Source organism: Folsomia candida, unplaced genomic scaffold (genome assembly GCF_002217175.1).
Source record: "Folsomia candida strain VU population unplaced genomic scaffold, ASM221717v1 Fcan01_Sc002, whole genome shotgun sequence".
NCBI lineage: Eukaryota > Metazoa > Arthropoda > Collembola > Entomobryomorpha > Isotomidae > Folsomia > Folsomia candida.
Window position 1 is genome coordinate 13,371,868 of NW_019091194.1, and position 17,577 is coordinate 13,389,444.

At 38.7% G+C, this 17,577-nt stretch overlaps 2 protein-coding genes across 4 annotated transcripts in view; one reads left to right on the forward strand and one right to left on the reverse strand.

The window, feature by feature from the left end:
- The window catches only part of LOC118434307, a 38,980-nt gene that overhangs the window by 5,093 nt on the left and 16,310 nt on the right, over window positions 1-17,577 (forward strand). The window contains exons 9-12 of one of the 2 annotated variants that reach the window (XR_004833923.1): window positions 77-204; window positions 810-969; window positions 4,785-5,612; window positions 8,517-9,305. Coding sequence is in view for 1 of the 2 variants with exons in the window: in XM_035847471.1 (XP_035703364.1) it covers window positions 77-204; window positions 810-969; window positions 4,785-5,612; window positions 8,517-9,220 (1,820 nt within the window). In the remaining variant the exon portion in view is untranslated. Of the gene's footprint in view, window positions 1-76; window positions 205-809; window positions 970-4,784; window positions 5,613-8,516; window positions 10,659-17,577 lie in introns of those variants that run through there. The other variant, XM_035847471.1, reaches the window with a different exon arrangement.
- Window positions 15,719-17,577, reverse strand: part of LOC110843472 (nephrin) — a 91,625-nt gene continuing 89,766 nt past the window's right edge. For both annotated transcript variants that reach the window (XM_022089438.2, XM_035847472.1), the window contains exon 22: window positions 15,719-16,430. In XM_022089438.2, the coding sequence (XP_021945130.1) occupies window positions 16,341-16,430 (90 nt within the window). In that variant the 3' untranslated portion in view covers window positions 15,719-16,340. The remainder of the gene's footprint in view (window positions 16,431-17,577) is intronic.

Here is a 17,577-nt window from a genome sequence, read left to right on the forward strand (position 1 = left end):
ACAGGATGAAGTGCATCGTAAATTTTAATGGTGACAAATAAACGTGGGACTTAATTAAGTTGATATTTTGTTCCAGACACTCCAGTTGCCATTTTGCGGTTTGGCCAAAATAAAACCAATGAATTCACCGAAGGGGAAACTTGCTTGATGGAATGCCATGTACGAAGCTCTCCTCCAATATTCTCGCTAAGTTGGTTCCACGGGGTGAGATATTTATAAGCGTTTACATTTTTAGATAAATGTGTCCGTTCACTGTGGATTTACCAAAATCATGTCGAGCTAGATATGAGACATGAGACATTTCATGTGACACTTTCTCAAGAATTTAAAAATTTACCAAGGATTTATTTGTATATGCAGAAAGGAAATTTTTCAATAAGTTCCTGAGATTTCGACAAAATCGTGCTCAATTTTATCAAGCGCCTATACACATGGGCTATTATCATCATACACAGGAAACTAACTTTCACTTATGCAAAAAAAATCCGATTTCTAGTTATCATAGAACCCCCACTAACCCAAGTTAAATGGTTTCTGTCAATCCCAAGTCTACTAAATATATAAGTACGTGCATCTACACAAAATCCCCACTCCCACGTCAAACAGTCAGTGCATTTGAGAAAAATATTTATTTACCTCTGAATATTTATACAAAGCAGCCCAAAATAAAAATTCTATAAACATATTAAAAACCTGCTGAGCAATTGAATGGGCCAAATACTAGGGCCAAATACGATTATTTATAAATTCACATGCTGTAAAGTATTGTACCAAAATATATATTTAATTCAAAATTGAATAATCTATAGAAAAACGAATTGGTGAACGATGAAACCACTGGGATTCGCCTTACCGGAATGACCTTAATTCTGACATATCTGAAGACAAATTCCGGGGGAAAATATTTTTGCCAAGCCTCAAACGTCATTGGGAAGGGAAGGAGTAATCCACTCACAATTGAGCTTAACAGTAAGATCTCTATTCCGCTGAATTGTAGTGTTTGTTGGTCCAACAGTACGTATTTTAAGTAAAAGTATTTGATCATGCGAGTTTGATGGACAAAACACTGTATTTTTACCACACGACACAAATCCTATGATACAACTCAACTTTTAATCCATCTGCACGCAACTTCCATTTCATAAATTACCGTCATCATCATGCGTTTTTGCGCTGCTGCCAAGATTGAGTCCTTTTCAAAGTACACCCTAAAGCACCCATAAATGACGCTATTATTACCGACATGATTATCTTTATGAAAATAGTGGTTGAGTGAGTAGTGACTCGGTGATGGTGGAAAGAACTAAAAGTGTTTCACATTTTGCTAAGCTCTGTGTTACAATAAAGAAGGATTAACCCACGCCACGCCACAACTCACCCTTTCCAAGTTTTCACCCAGGCAGGCAGAGCGAGAATAAAGATCTCCGTCCTCCTCCATAATCTTATTTACACTTGGTGAGTAGGAAACGGAGCACAATTGACTTTAGCTAATATTGTGCCTTGGGTCTCTCCCTTTCTTCAAGTTGATTTAAATAACTTGCTTAGGGCACCGAAGGGTGTTCCACAAAGTGCAACAATAAAGCCCAGATGCTATTGCGTGTGGGTTGAAAATCCTGCCAAAGTATTCAATTTTTGTCATATTATTAAATGTTAAGAATCTTGAAATATCTTGCATCGAATTCGAAGCTTTGTTTATAGAATGGATTGAGATCGGATTTAAATATGCCAATATATTGCGGTCCCTCATTTTATTTGAGGAATATGCATACCAACTCAAATATTTGAGAAATAGAAAGCCATATGCGGTTTGACAATGCTTTGATTTCTTTCCTAACTGAATTTAATGTCGTTGAAAACTATGATACGTATAAACCAATGGTGCAAAAGAGCTTAATTATATACAGCAATATCCCTTAAACGTGGCAATTCTGCGTCCACATCTTTACGACAAAGATTTAATAATACATGACTACATATATAAATATGTAGCAATTGCTGATATCTCATTAGAAGCACAACAATTTGGTGCACTTATGGAGCGTAGCATCGCTCACAATCAGTCATCATACAACATATGTGGTGTACAAGTAGTATCTTACATTGTTAAGGATACAAAAAAAAGTGAAACAAAATCGAACGGTTTTTTCCTCCACGCCGGCATATGGTCTAAATCAGGAGAAAATGTCAGTCACACCAACAAGATTTCAAGATTAAAGGTTGGACAAACTGGCTCACTGACTGAGAAAGGATGAGTGACGTGTCATGGCTAAATTCACTGTATATTTTCAACCTTAGAACAACTTTGACGAGGACTTAGCCTACAAAACACGAAAACTAAAATTAACCAACAAAGTCAGTCAATAAAGTCAAGCACGCAATTTGCAAAACCTTCTTATTCTTAAAAAATCCACGACCTTTATAGATACATATCAGCCTTTGCACTTCGTTATTGTTCATGATGTCATATTCTGGCTCCTGTAAACCAAGATACATAAATACACGAACTTCTTAACGGTCTATTATTATATGACTGAAATGGGAAATTAGAGACACGATACAAATTCTTAGAATAAGACGAACTTATCGTGCCCAGTTTAACCCAAACTTTTGTTTTTCCATTGAAAATATGTAGGCGGCATGTCGGAAATGTATTTCGAAACCCATGTAAATGCTACTTTCTCCACTTCAAAGTTGCACCAGTAATATTCTGCATAGCAAGTACGATGGGTTGTAAATCAATTCCAATATTTGCATACATATGCCCACACGTTATGTGAAGGCTGTCTTGTCTTCCATGAATAAAGTATTTGATAAGCTATTTGCATTTCACAAAATTACAAGTGTTGAGTTGCTTGACATGAAATGCGAAACATGTACACAATTTTGCCTCACACGCACACTGTTGTAATGCAGTGGACAATAATCAATACACATGTACTCAACATTTTAATTATCTGCAAAATATCAAAATATGTTTGTTTACTGCAATCAAAAAGTATGTTTGTATTTAAGTTTAGAAAGGTCCATTGTTTTGATTTATTATTCGGTTGACAATAATTGACACAAGTATGCATATGTATAAAAAGGGGTCATTTAGACAAATAGCCGAAATTTGGTTTACTCATTATGGATTCGTAGCCTGTAAATATGTATTATTCAGTGAGACGGAGAATCGTATAAAATATGATTCTTGTTAACAAGGAGAACTCAAGAGAGTCAGGCTACGAAATAACGAACACTATTTGAAGAGGCTAAACCCACATTAATGCGGATGACACAAGGATACTTCACTGCTTACCGTTTTTTGTTGCTTGAAGCATCAGGCAAACCTTGACTATGTATACGCAGTAGCTTCACTTTGGTTTAGAAAGTAGGGATGAGATTTTTATGGCGTGTCATTAATGATCAACTGTCTCAGGTCTTGTTAACGCCTATAAATTATGGCTTCAGATATATTATCCGTGCCTCCCATTAGATGACAGCTTTTTTCGCTTTCTCACTGCTTTATCATCATTTCGCTAGGTTGCTGAGTTAGTTTCGCCAAACCCAGATTCCACAGCATCACATTGTGCGAGAATGAAAGCAGATCATCTGCTGCTGTCGAAGGAGGAAAAGAGCAGAACAATGGAGTCGCGTCCAAGTTATGTAGTCCTCATATTTTTCAGCACATTCCCACACCACACCTTCCTTCCGTTTGACAGGTCTGTCACCTAGTTAACTATCGTGGCATGTTTTATTAATTTTTTCTGGGTCCGCCCTGAGTCTCCATCAACTAAAAACTGTTCCAAGTCAACCTTGCGATATGTGTATATCGATCGTGATATATTTAGGACTGTGGAGAAAAAGAGTATGTGACAGTCCTTAGATTATGATAACCTAAACGCGCTGAGTGAGGACAAGGCCAGAGCAGACAATGATTAATCGGTGATAATTTACTTGAACACCTGAACTCTACGTCTACATTTTTTTACCCTTACAGTCGAAGTTCGTGCTGACTATATTTTCTTGACAATTTTCTGATGATAATTTTTTAATCGCATAAATAAGTTACGATATTCTGTAAATATTCGTGGATTAATTTAAGTAGTTTTAATATGCACATTCTATTCTTCTTATTGAAGGAATGATGATCACTGAAGATCACCAATTTAATTCAACCTTCTGATACAAATTCACATGCGTAGATAGATACGGATATTGATACACGTGCCCACTAATTATTAAGTCAGTGAGTCATTACTTTCACCATTAGTCAAGGTCAGCTGAGCCTCAACGAGTTAACTCAATTAAATCCTGATCCAAATCTTGGTCTAGCATGATTCAAACAGATTTCAATCATTGGTTGAGTACCATTTTAAATGGAGCTCTCCTGGCTGACAAAATTGCGCACGAAAACATTAATTAGTACGAATTGGAGCCATTTTCCATCGACCTGTGGTAGGTTTAGAGTATTCCACGCAGTAATGGAACAACAACAGCATGACTACTTCAGGAGGAAGAAGACTACTGCCGCACAGTGTGGAATCGACTAAGGTCGTAGGATCCTAAAGTCTAATGGCTTGTGCCAAGTCGTTCCACACGAGTTCCAAGATTATGTCTCTAGTAATGATGCTCCTGGTTGGTTATGGTTTTTATTTTTCCCCAAAGATCAATTTAAAATATCAGATCATGTCCTTTCATTAAAAAATGCTTGCTGATCACATGTTTTAGCGGAATATGTACGTGTGCGTATTATTAAAGTAATGTTAACCCACAAATTGTTGTTGTCTTTGGTTTCATTACAGTTGCTCCAAAGTGCGTCTCAGCCGAAGTCATGAGCATTCCGCTGGCCATTGGAGAATCTCACAAGCTGAGTTGCAACATTTTGGCCTGGCCACCAGATTTGAATTTCTATTGGACCTTATCTAATAGATCTAATGATACCGTTCCAATTCTGCCAATGGTTGTGGGGAATCATACCCAAGGCGCTATTGAGGTCATCCCTTTAGAGGACTTTGATGAGTACATTTTTCCAATTACGAGAGCGGAAAGTGATTCAACGTCGAGAGTGAAAGACTCTGTCAGTGATAGTGACGTGGCCGTGGATGGAAACTCACAGGCAAAAAACTTTACTACGGGATCATCCTTTCCCGACAAAACTGGGCGTAATGGAACAGGGTTAAGCTTGACAGACACTGAAAAATCAGAGGGCGGATCGGACGGAAATCCGACAAAAGCGTCGACCTCCAACCACTACCACCACCACCACCGTGGGCAAGCCACCGATAACTACCTGAGGATGTGGAGAAAGTCAGAGGAGGTACAAGAGAAGGAATTAAAGTTGTTGGATGAAAAAGAAGACGGTTTGAAAGGCCGACCTGATGTACTAATCCATTCCCGTGGTGGCAAGTCTGGTCCTGCTTCCCGTGGCGGTGTTGGTGGCGGCGGTGGTGGTGGTGAGAGTTTGTATGGAATATGGAAACCCCCAGAGGACAACCTAGATAACATTCATCACGAAGCCATCCTCTCGTATACAATCAAGCATATTGGCGACTATGGGCTTGTGAAATGTTGGGCGAGAAATTCCTTCGGGAAACAACTTTCTCCATGCTCCTTCCACATTATTCCATCAAGTGAGCAACGGCTTCATTTTATTTCTCTTCTTCTTTTATGTCATACACCATCACAACCATCACACACCCGCTTTCACCCCTCCCCACACAGGAAAAAGTCAGAAGTGGAGAATGCGAAATGTTGATACAGATACAATGTAGTTCCTCCCAGATTGTCAACTGTTTCGCTACTTTTCAGATTGCAATTGTGACAAAAAGTACACAACTTACTTGCAACTTTTTCGATTCATACTTTGAGATTTCCTCTCTCCTTGGTTTGCAATATTTTCTCTCGCTTTTGGCTTCGTGTCTTTGGTCCCTGTTGGTTTTCTCCTCTGTCTCCTGACTTTACCAACTTACCCTTTCTCACATCAGCACACACAAACCAAAGAAAGTAACTTTCAGATTTACCAAACTGATGATTCCGTAGATACACATATGCGACACGCTAAGAAAAGTATATAAATATGTATTTTCGATTTCCTCTCGATATTGTCAGCGCAATTGCCATAAATAAACTCAGGTGGCAGAGTTTGTAACTTAAATTTCATACGTATTAGTTGTAACGAAAAACTATAAATTATTTTTAGGAAGCAGTTTTATGCAATAGATTGAACTAAAGTTTTACTTCCCATCGTGGGGAGTAATATCAGTATTAGCAGAATAAAATAAAATGCAGAGCGAGTAAAAATCCTACACGAAAGTTGCAGCCTATTCTCGCTGTCACTAATGAAGAACAAATCCTTAAATCAGATCAGCTTAATTCTGGTTCTTCACCTTATTTACATTGAGTCAGCCAGATCTCAAATTCATGAATGGAATAAATCTCATAGGCCATGTTCCCACGTAAAATTCTGTACATTTGTAACTGGAAAAATATATAATCATCAGTGGCGAGAGGTGAAAGAAGGTGGGTGAATAAGTTTAGTTGATTCTAAGCAAGGAGCCCATATAGCGGAGAAAGGAAAGTAAAATAAAGCAAGGGGCCTGGGAAATCTAATAAGTTAGATTGAATAGTAGATTGGCATCGGTTGGATGATCACGGAACTGGAGCGTCCTTTCATTCAACTCTGGCTGATTTTTGGTCTTAATGGTCGAACCAATCCTGAAATCCATCCTTCCTGAAACTCAACCCTGAAACTTAATGCTATAATGCCATACACATGCCTACCTGCCTGCTTACTTACTACCGCCTTTCACTTCAAATCACCTACTTTCTCTCTGATTGATCCCTCTGATTAGCTCAGCTAAGGAAGGCAGGCATCACATTCCACCTTTGTGCGACATGAGGAAAACTTGTCAGTTTTTCCAAGATAATTTAATCAGCGGCTTAATTTTAATCCTAGATACATATGTACATGCATTATGTTATGCAGTTATGTACATATGTATTTCCTGGTAATATTTGGTTAGTTAGACTTGACTCAACATCATTCCTTGACTTACTTAATAAAATTTATTTGAAATATTTCTCGATTTTACATGAGCAAGGCAAACCAAATATTGATTTGACTTGTTCAAATACATATAGTTCCAAGTATAAGTTTAGGCTGATTTCTCACTAATGGGTAAATTTAAATTGTCAAATATATTAGAATTATATGCAAGGCTGCAATACACGACGCACATAGAGTTAGCAAACACATGAAGATACTTGCATACAGATTTATGCATATTTCTCAATCATTTAATAGGTTAAAATACCTGAAAATAATTTTGTTCTTGTGAAATGGTGATTATATAAGTTTTTCCCTAAGCAAAATACCTGCCAGTTATTTCTCCTGTTATGTAATCTAAATGCATCAATTTATTCCCTACGGCTTAATTAATTTTCCAAATGTTTGCGAATTTAATGACGCTCACCGAACATGCAGAAATGGACAAAGCAACATGTTGAAAGCAACAATACAGATTTCGAGAGTATTATGTAGAGCTTCCAGCTGTTGACACCATTAAATAGCTCAGCATACTCTATAGGCTTCTTCCTACTTCCTCGTGATATCTTTATGTGCAAATCTCGTCAAATTATATAATGAGAATCATATCATGTTATTCATTTAATATTCATGAGAAATGCTCAAACAAGATCCATTTCAACCGCTGCTCGTTCAACAAAGAAGAGATCGTCTCGTGAATCTTTGCTCATATTTTAGAAATGTATATACATAGTTTCTATTAACTCTTGCATATTTAATTTAGCTTGGCAAACATTGAAATAAAGCGAAATTTCAACATTTCTCGCAACAATAGAGCACACGCAACACTGTCAATTCAAACAGGGCAAGGCAAATATAAGGCAATAAATTCATCTGAAAATATAATTTTCAATTAGCAGCGAGTGAGAATCCTTATGGATGGCAAAATTGGAAAAGCACAAAGTAGATAGACCATGGCGAGATACATGGAACGAGTTGATGCCAACTTCTTTCTACACTAATTACTGCCACCATGCAAAAGTATAATTAATTATGTAGGTCGGATAATGTTTTCTACACGTCGAGTGCATTTACATGTAGATATATCAGCAGGTGTGGTTGTGTTTTTCCGGGTTTTGAAAAATTTTCACCTCGAGACTTTTTTAAAACTGGGACTCTCGCCTCACTGCAAGTGGAAAGGATTCCTCTCGATCAAAAGTCTGCAAACTTTTCGGCAGTGGAAACTCGCCGAAAAGTTTTTCCTTCTCTTTTGTATTCAATTCATGTTTGTTTTTGTGGAGAATGGTGCAAACTACCTTTGTTCCCAACTAACTCCTCCAGATAACCAAAGAGTCAAAGCAGTTGAAAACTTGTCCCATATTTTATGTTGTAAAACGTAAAGCGAACGAACAGATCGGCAGTACCTTAAATTCTCTAAATTACAAAAAAGCGGGACATAGATTGCGTTTGATCGGCTGTTCATCTTCCATTTTTCCTCTTTTTTTCGAAGGGACGGAGGCAAATCAAGATGAAGCGGAGGGTGATAGGAGAGGAAACGAGAGCTTGACAAGGACTTTCCAAACAGGACGCGATGTGAAGCCGATGCTGGACCAGCCGAGAGAAAGTGGAATTCTAGTCCCTACCAAATTGCCAATGACATCCGGCATTACCCTGACGGTATTATTGATATTTATTGTCGGCCTCTCCCTCTTAGCTCTCATGCTTGCAAAAAGGAGAAGACAACTGCGGCGTATCATAAGGACCAACAAAAAACAAGAACAAGCAGAGCATGGGCCACCTTATTCCTCTCCTTCCTCCTCCTCCTCCTCCCCCACCACCACTTTCTCTGCGAAAAACCCACCACCCACCCCACTCCACTCACTATCAGTTAGATCATCCGCCATTGAAAAATGTGCATCCACCAGTTTTCTCCACAGCCATGAGGCTGAAGAGCACCCAATATGTACAATTGGCAAGGACTTGAGTTTGAATAATTTTTACGCACTCAAGGATGATGGTTGTAGCAGTGTTGATGGTGCCTCGTACTACGACCTTACCTCGGAAGCTACGACTTTTACTGTAATTTCTAACCAGAATAACTTTCCACCTCCGCCGACATCCATTATTTCAACGACGGCGAGTACAAGTCACGGATACGGAAGTATTGAGGAAGATGAAGATGAGGAGGTTGTCCGACGCCACAACGCATTCTAAACCTCAGGAAAACCCTCCTCCTTCCTTTCAACGAAAATGTGTTACCATCTCTACAAATGGAAAATCAACATTTTCTTGAAAACAGGTACACGGTGAACTCTTACTTTTTGGGTTCTTTATCGGCTATACTTGTGGAGACACCTTAATAGGCCGAACTAAGGATAAGTGTGCGGGTGAATCTACGCGAGTTCCTGTCGTTGTTTTAAATGAAGTTTTTTTTCCTTTTTCATACTTTTGCATTGGTTTTTGTACAAGGGAAGGATTGGAGATTGGAGAAGGAGAGTGGGCTCACATGATCATGATGGGGACTGAGAAGAAACATGTAATTTAACCGTTGTTTTATGGTTGATACGAGTAGTGTAGGATGTCTTCCGTATGTATATGGCAGTCGTTTGGTCCTGCTGATGGGCTACAGGCGTATGGAAGGTATATGGTGGGCGAAGAGTTGTGGGGGTGTGGGTGTATTGACAGCAATGGAGACAAAGTGTGCTTGTCTCCTTGTGGCCTGTCGTAAAATAAAAATTACCTTTAAGAAAAACTATAGACGACAAGGCTGAAGGGCAAGAACTGTTTCATTTTTTAAGAAATAAAAGGATCTCCAAATTCTTGGCATTTTATTGCTTGTCTGATGGGCATGGGATAATGTACTTGATGTCTCCTGTTTCCAGCCTCGTCGTATTCATAGAACCCGAGGAGAAAGCTCGAAAGATGCCGTAAATCCGGTGTATGCACATCTATGGAAAGTAAACTAACTTGTTTATTTTATGCCAAATTGATATTGGAGGGGAAATAGAAAATAGTGAGAAAACAAAAAGGAATTGTCTCCTCGTGCATGACTGCCTTACAAATGCATACATATGTTCATACAGATGTGGTGACTCATATCTTCATCCGCGCCATGAACTATTTAGAAAGTAAGAATAAAACTCCTGTTGCCGTCAATCTTGTTACAAAAAGTTAAGTGACTAGTACATCACGAAACCCACATATTTATACTACGTCAAGCGAATATTTGCATTTTGCATGTAGATGACTTAATGTGCATATCTGCATAAGATTTCAAGGCAAGATTCCAAATTAAGTTTTCTATCATTTCTTTATGATGTAATTGTATCTACGTCTGCAAAATTCCAGAAATTTTCATTTTATAAATAGTGTATCCCAATGCGTATGACTTGAGCTTGTTATTGAGCTGTTTTTGCATACAAATTTTATTCTAATCAATATAATTCAAAAATCACTATTGTTAATAAATAATAGCGTAACGTGTTAAGTATACAATGTACAAAAAATAATAGAAATACTCACTGTTGATACTCTACTGAGAGAGAATATTAATGCCAATGTACATTTTTGTTAATTGTTGCAATTTTTACAATGATGTAAAGTTTGAATTAAATTGAAACAACATTAAATATGTTTCCCTTAATTACAAGAACAACTTAATTTGTCAAATATTATACTTATTCAACCGTAATGATGTTCCATCGTACTTTTAGGAAGTGAAAGTGTGAGCGTGCAACAAAAAAATGCACGCACGCGGAAGGAGAAAGCCAGAGAAGAAGTTAAAGTCAGTCCACGCCATGTCGGCACAGATACGATATCGCATCATATAAAATACTTAGTTCATAGCTCTGCGTGGAAAACATTAAAACGGGTGCCATAAACTGGTAATGGATCTTCGAGAGAGAGAGGAAACACAGAGCGACCAGGGTACGAAGAGTGCGTAAAGCCCAGCAGTTTACTTTCCCCGACTCCACACATTACTTACTTGGCCCAACGTCTGCTATCCGTTCGAGTTAGTGGGGAATGATGAAGTGCTGGAGCGAAATGAAAATATTTATTTGACAAAGGAAAGTCTTTGTTCAAAGGAAAATGTGGGACACGACGACGTGCCACAAAAGTAAAGAATGACGTATGTATGTTTAAATGGATGGAACCAAGAAGAGCGTAACAACAGAAAAGCATTGCAATTACACAGAGCAGCAAAGGTACGTACGAAATAGGTGGCCAACACAGCATGCGTCCCGTTGAACTGAATTTTATTGTTTTGCCGAGCTGCGGAGGAAGAGATGATGATGCCACCACCACCGTTATGTAGACTGCGACACACTTACTTCATTCACCTGCCTGATCTGAATCCTTCATACTTGACTCTTTTCAACCCTACAAGCTCTGGAGATTCCTTTTCACTCTCCGTTGTCTGATTCCGTATAAATTTCACGTCTCCTCCACATTCTCGTGTTATTGTTTAGTTTGGCCCAGGTTTTGAACAAAAAAAAACTACAGGAAGAATAATCCTCCCATTGTTGTCGCATATCAGGATAATTTTTCACCATCCAGGAACAAAAAACAGGGTAAACAGTGGCTAATGCCTGAATTTGTATGAGGACCACTACGACGACTACACATCCACTATTTAGTTTCTGTCGCGATACAATCTCTGTAACGGTTGACATTGAGTGAAAGTGCCGACTACTCACTCCCTGTCGCTGCCTTGCTTGCCTCTGACGGTGCGGATGAGATGTTGTATGAGGATTGAATTTTTATCTGGCAAGCGAAAGCATCAGATTAGTTCTTAACAACACGGCTCACAGATTGCGCTGGAATTCCTCACAGATAATCATTTCATTTTAAACTCGCACTCACAGCTCCATTCCATTTTCATCCAATGACCAACCTACGAATGTTTTTTTTTCGAAATGAGGAACGTGCAATGGGACTCTTGTGCATTGAATAAAATTACCCTACTTCACTTTCCCTTCGCTCTCCGGGCCTTATTACGTAGATGCTGAAACACTAGCACGATCCAAGTTGAACGAATGGCGAAATGTCCGAGAGCAGGAGGAGAGGAGGTGATGACCTTCCTATAGTTCCTGCTCGGGTGGCCACTGCTTGCTGGCTCATATTCCGCCACTTTCTCCTCCCTTCTCATTTCTCGCTTTATTATTATATGGGGGATTAGCATTATTGTTATGAGGTGCAAGACGGTATTCTTCGGATTTGGAATTTAGCATTGTTGAATTACCTCCTGTGACCATTTCACTCTCCGATCTCATCTCTTATTCGCGTCACGTGTGGGGCCAGAAACTTTGTTTAAAATCTTTGTTTATGTGGAATGAGTCTAAATTCTCAATTTCATTACACACTAACTGGCTGCGCAGAAGAGAAAGAAGGGAATTAGGGAATTTCGGAAGCCAGAGTTATTTGATTACAAAACACGACTTTGTTCGATTTGGGAGTATATTTGGTTTGGGGTGAGAGTCTCTTCTGCATGCATAAAGTCTTAATAACTCAACAGTCAACAGCCAACTTTATAATTTAACGAAATATGCATATCAGAGGTATTTGAAGAACGAGGTCCTCTTTATATTTACTTTTTGAAGTTCGCCTATTACATCATGGGAAATATTTGGAGAAGGTTATGCTTTGATATAGCATTAGCTACTTAGAGTTACGCAAGGCATGCTGTTTGGTAACATTTTTGTCAATACCCCTGATGTTAGTTGTTTGCTGCTCCTGGACGACTATCAAAAAGCTTGCATTGAAATGTACATTTTATTTATTTATCCATGCAGATTGTTGTTGTATGGTACATATTGTAGAAGCTATAAAATATTTGTGACCAAATGAATGCACTCTCAAGGTAATTTTTTGCGAGTCGTGTGGACTTTCCAAAAATGTTAAAAAGTTGAAAGCAAAGAAAAACTGAAATGTGACATAAGCTGCAAGCAGCATTAACAGCATTCATAGTGCTCAGAGTAAAGCAGGCCCAGCCCTAAATTTGGGAGAGAAAGCATGGGCCGAATCTGGTGGTGCATTTCTGTGAAGGCACGAGAGTTATAAATCAGGCAGTAACAGCTGGAAACTATGGGCGGTAGGTGCGTGCTTCTACAGTATTTTGAGTTCATTAAATGAAAATTAATAATCTTTCTCACGACCATGCCGCGGTAAGAAAATGCCAGATTTCTTCGCTCTCTGAGAGAGGTAGAGCTGGCCCGCATTTCTGCGAAACTAGAAAGTGCATGAGGGAAAATCCTTAATATTTTGTTTTGGAATTAAATATGTAACCTATGCATAAATTGTTTTGTATGTACATTTCTGTACTTGCGCTTTTCATGGTACAGGTGGTAGAAGTAAACAAGAACAGAACAAATCTGTGGAATGGGAACCTTTGATCCCAATTTAAAACATGAACATCTATCCATAATCTGGGGTAAAATATTTGGAATGGGAAAATATTCCACTTATATACGAAGTAAGCCCTCGATACTCAAAATCACCGATTGTTTTGCCATCCAAATGGAATTTATTGAACGACCCATTTAAATTTGGCCGTCCCTCTTTCTGGCTACAAATTTGAGCAATTTATATGCAAAAGTTGTATTGCTCGTACAAACTTTGAGTAAAATTGTGGGGATCAAAATCGTGTGGAGAAAGTTCCCCTTGGAGGATGTCCTTTCAGTTCCAGCTAATGATGAATTTTTCCCAAAAGTCTGTGAGCAGCGAGTGGAGCGAAAAATCCAAAAAAATTTATGACAGAAAACAAAACATAAATACTTCATGATGTGCTTTGATACATAATAGATAAAATATACTTTCTTGCCTCCTTTCTCACCCTCTGGTTCCCAATAGGATTAAGTAAATGGAGTTGAAAGGAAAACAAGTATTCGTATTATATTCCTACTCCCATCCACGAGGCTGATATTACAGGAAGAGAAGTAGTCATAAAGACGTCCACAGTGTGAAAGAATTGACTTAGCTTAAGCCAGAATCGATAAATTTTTCCTTTTTTCCTTCTTTCCAATATCATTTTCCATGATATGATATGAATGAAATGATCTGAAAACGGTGAAGCCAATCCACCAACTCGGCCGCCGTACTACATATGAAGCACAATAATCTCGTAATACATCCAACATCCCATAACAGAAAGATGAGCTGCTTCATCCATTCCATCACATAAAGATGCCTCTTCTGCTCCTCTCTCCCATCCCAAATGCACGGCACACACACGCTTTCTCCCCGTTTGAAACAAAGGGAGCACGTTCTAATGCACGGGCTTCCGATTCAATCCAATCTAGTCATCTCCACGAACAACGAGAAATGATTCTTCAAGTTGGTTCCTTTTGGTCTGTCGGCTGGGTCGCTGGGTAAATCTATTCGGGACAATGGCAATAATAATGTTGCTGCTGCTGCTGCTGCCTCTTTCTCGCAATAATGTTGAGGTTTCAATGTGCTGGTGCACGGTCGGTGGGTGGGATATTAGTATTATCTGCTTGAACGTTACTTGGATAAGGTTCGTTTCGACCAATGCGCGGATATCATATCAACTAACTGCTCCTTGGCTGGTGTGTGTTTGTGTTCAATACAAGAACACACAATGCCCTCATCCCAATTATTTATGTTCTTCAGAAATTGCTCATTGTCGTCCGTTGGGGCCAATAATTGCGGATAACTTCTTGTTAACTTACATCTCCACGTGTAATTTGAGTCCTCAGGAGCCCAAGGGAAGAGGAGTTGGCTTTTTAGAAAACGCTCCTTTTCACCAGTAATTACACGAGGATATTACGATATAAAAATCAAACTTGAGCCCACCTTTCCTTTGTGTTTGAGAAGAAAAGGTAAGAGTCAAAACTCTCTCGAGATAGAGAGAGAAAGAGAGACGAATAAAAGGGAATGCAGAGGAATATGGCTGAATTAATCATAAGTTGTAAAGGTTCAACTAGTTTTTATTGCAAATAAAATGCTTGATTTTTTACGAACAGTGGTACACTAGAGATCCATTCTTCAAGCCGTATAAATTTTTCATCCAAATTGTGCGTGTTACACCACATCAGGGGTCTGGAGACTGTCCGGCATATGTAGGAGGAGTCTATAGCCCATGGAGTATAGCGGATGAGGCTGAATCAACGGCCGTAAAATGAAATAATTAAATCCGCCATTCCAGAGATCTGCTCCGTGCTAATGAATGAGCTCATCCAAATACAGCCACTATTGTACGTGACTAATTAGAGTAAGACATCAATGGGACTGCAAATATTATTCTGTACGCTACGCTCCGCAGTCAGTTTATTTCGTTCTGACTTCTCAAAAGTTATGTTGGCATATGCAGGAATGTTTCCTGTCCTGGTCTGGAGCAAGGTACATAGGTCATTTGTGAACTAACTTGGAATTTGGGTTTCCAAAATCGCCGCTTAGTACACGCACTTATGCTCTTACCTCTTTTATTATTTATCCACAAATTAATTTGTACGAGTGTTAGCTGTAATCCACGTAATCCATGATGGTCAGTAATAACCCTTCACGTGCTGTCAGGAGTGACAGGGAACAAATTATGGCTTTCTTGACTTACCCCAAAATTAATTATATCCGTTATCTGACATTAATCTTTCCAGTGAAAATAGAGGCGAATGTAGAATACGGAAGATTCAATAAGGCCATTAATGAAGATGTTAGATCAATTAAAAACTCGCATGCATCTTAATTTGAACATGGTTTAAGTTTTAGAACCTTTTATTGAACAACAATATTTGTATGAGTAAACAGCGACTGTGGTTGACAGTATTTATAACTAAGTAATATTTAGTTAAATCACTGGAGAGGTAGATCACGCAACAATAGTAATATTAATGATAATACAAGATTATGATGATCTCGTAAAGTTCGACATGGGTCTGGGAGCTGGATTGTAAAAGTGGAAAAGTAATATTTTTGTCAATCTATGGGGAACGTGAGGAGGAGGAGGTAACTGTTTCGTATATAGTTTGAATAAATGTCCTGGATTCCTTTTTTAATGCACGAGTAAAATTTTTCGTAAGATATGATTTGATTTAGTTATATGATTGGAAATCGCAATTTTCCAATGCCCATGACACTCACGACCGATCGGAGAATCCTCCTACGACGGTATACAAATTCACACACTTCTCATACGAATTTACATTATTTGTACATTTGCATACATAACAACATCTATTCACACGTGGTAGTAAGTTGTTTAAGTACAGAAATAAATCTTTGAATCTCAGAACAGAATTGGCGAGCACGAATTACTTATCCTATTATAAATATTAGTTTACCCGTTGGGCCGGGAGTGGAATATCAGATTGAGGTAAGATCATATTCGACTTTCCCGTGGAGTAGCAGAAGAGTGATTCGAAGACGTCAATAAAGATGATTTATGATTATGGTTCCTATGAACTCCATCCTGAAATATAAAGGAAAAAAATGTATGTAATGGAGACGTACAAGAATTGACAATATGGTCGTTCCAATCGGTGCAAAAATAATGGCTTTGTTTACTGCCCTCCCAAGCACCTTTCAAAGATTTATCTTGTCACAAAATTTCGTATAGATGGATTGGGATACGTGGTTTATAGCTTTCGCACAATACAGATAGATGTGCACTCTCTTTCTCGAATGCATTTTGCCCCTGTTAGAAAGGATTATACGCCTTATGTGCTACTCGTAGTGGTTCAGATCTCGTATTTTCACCGATTTTGTCTTTAATTCCAGGTGCTTGCATGTAGAAAATGGCAGCCAACCACAACAACATAATTCTACACAGGCTGACAAGTTCTTATCGTGTTTATAATCTATTGTATCTCGATAGTTCAATGTTCACAGTGCTCAAGCGAATTGCATAAAACAAATCCGATTCTGTCTTGAACTTGGGTCGACTAATCTTTTAATTTTCCTCCAGTTATTCTCACAATGAAACTCTAGCCTTGAAACATTTTATCACGGACAAAATTAACAGCCTTGAAAGATGCATCTTCGAAGACACGACACATGATTCAAAATTCAAAAGATTCTCACAGACTAGAACCATCAACCATTACGTCCTGGTCTGGAAGGAAGACGCTTTAGAACAACACTTGCTCACCCTTTGTTTTCGGGTTCTCATTCCCACATCTAAAATTATATTGATACCCAACCAACCTTCACATTATGCGTTATGACTGTTGCAAGGCTTGAGACACGCCAAAAGCAAGTGAGAAGGAATTCATTCTCCAGACCATCCACCGGCATCTCTTACTTATGTACTTGCTCTCACTCAACCTCGTTCATTAATAATCTAATGGTCTGCTTCCCTTCCTTTCATTTCACGGCCGTGTCGGTTGGTGGTGTGGTTTAACGTGATATGATACCGAGTCTGGTTCTCTTTCTCCCTTTCTTTCTTGCCACAGAAGAAGGTTGGTTGGTTGGTTAGTTCATAGCGGCAAACGTTGCAAGATTTCGAGAGACACTGTTATCAACTTTGTAATCAAAATTTAATTTTTCATTACTTTCCTTGTCCCCCCACCATTGCTGCAGGATCCTCTATCTTTCTTTCCACGGAAAGATTTCTTTCC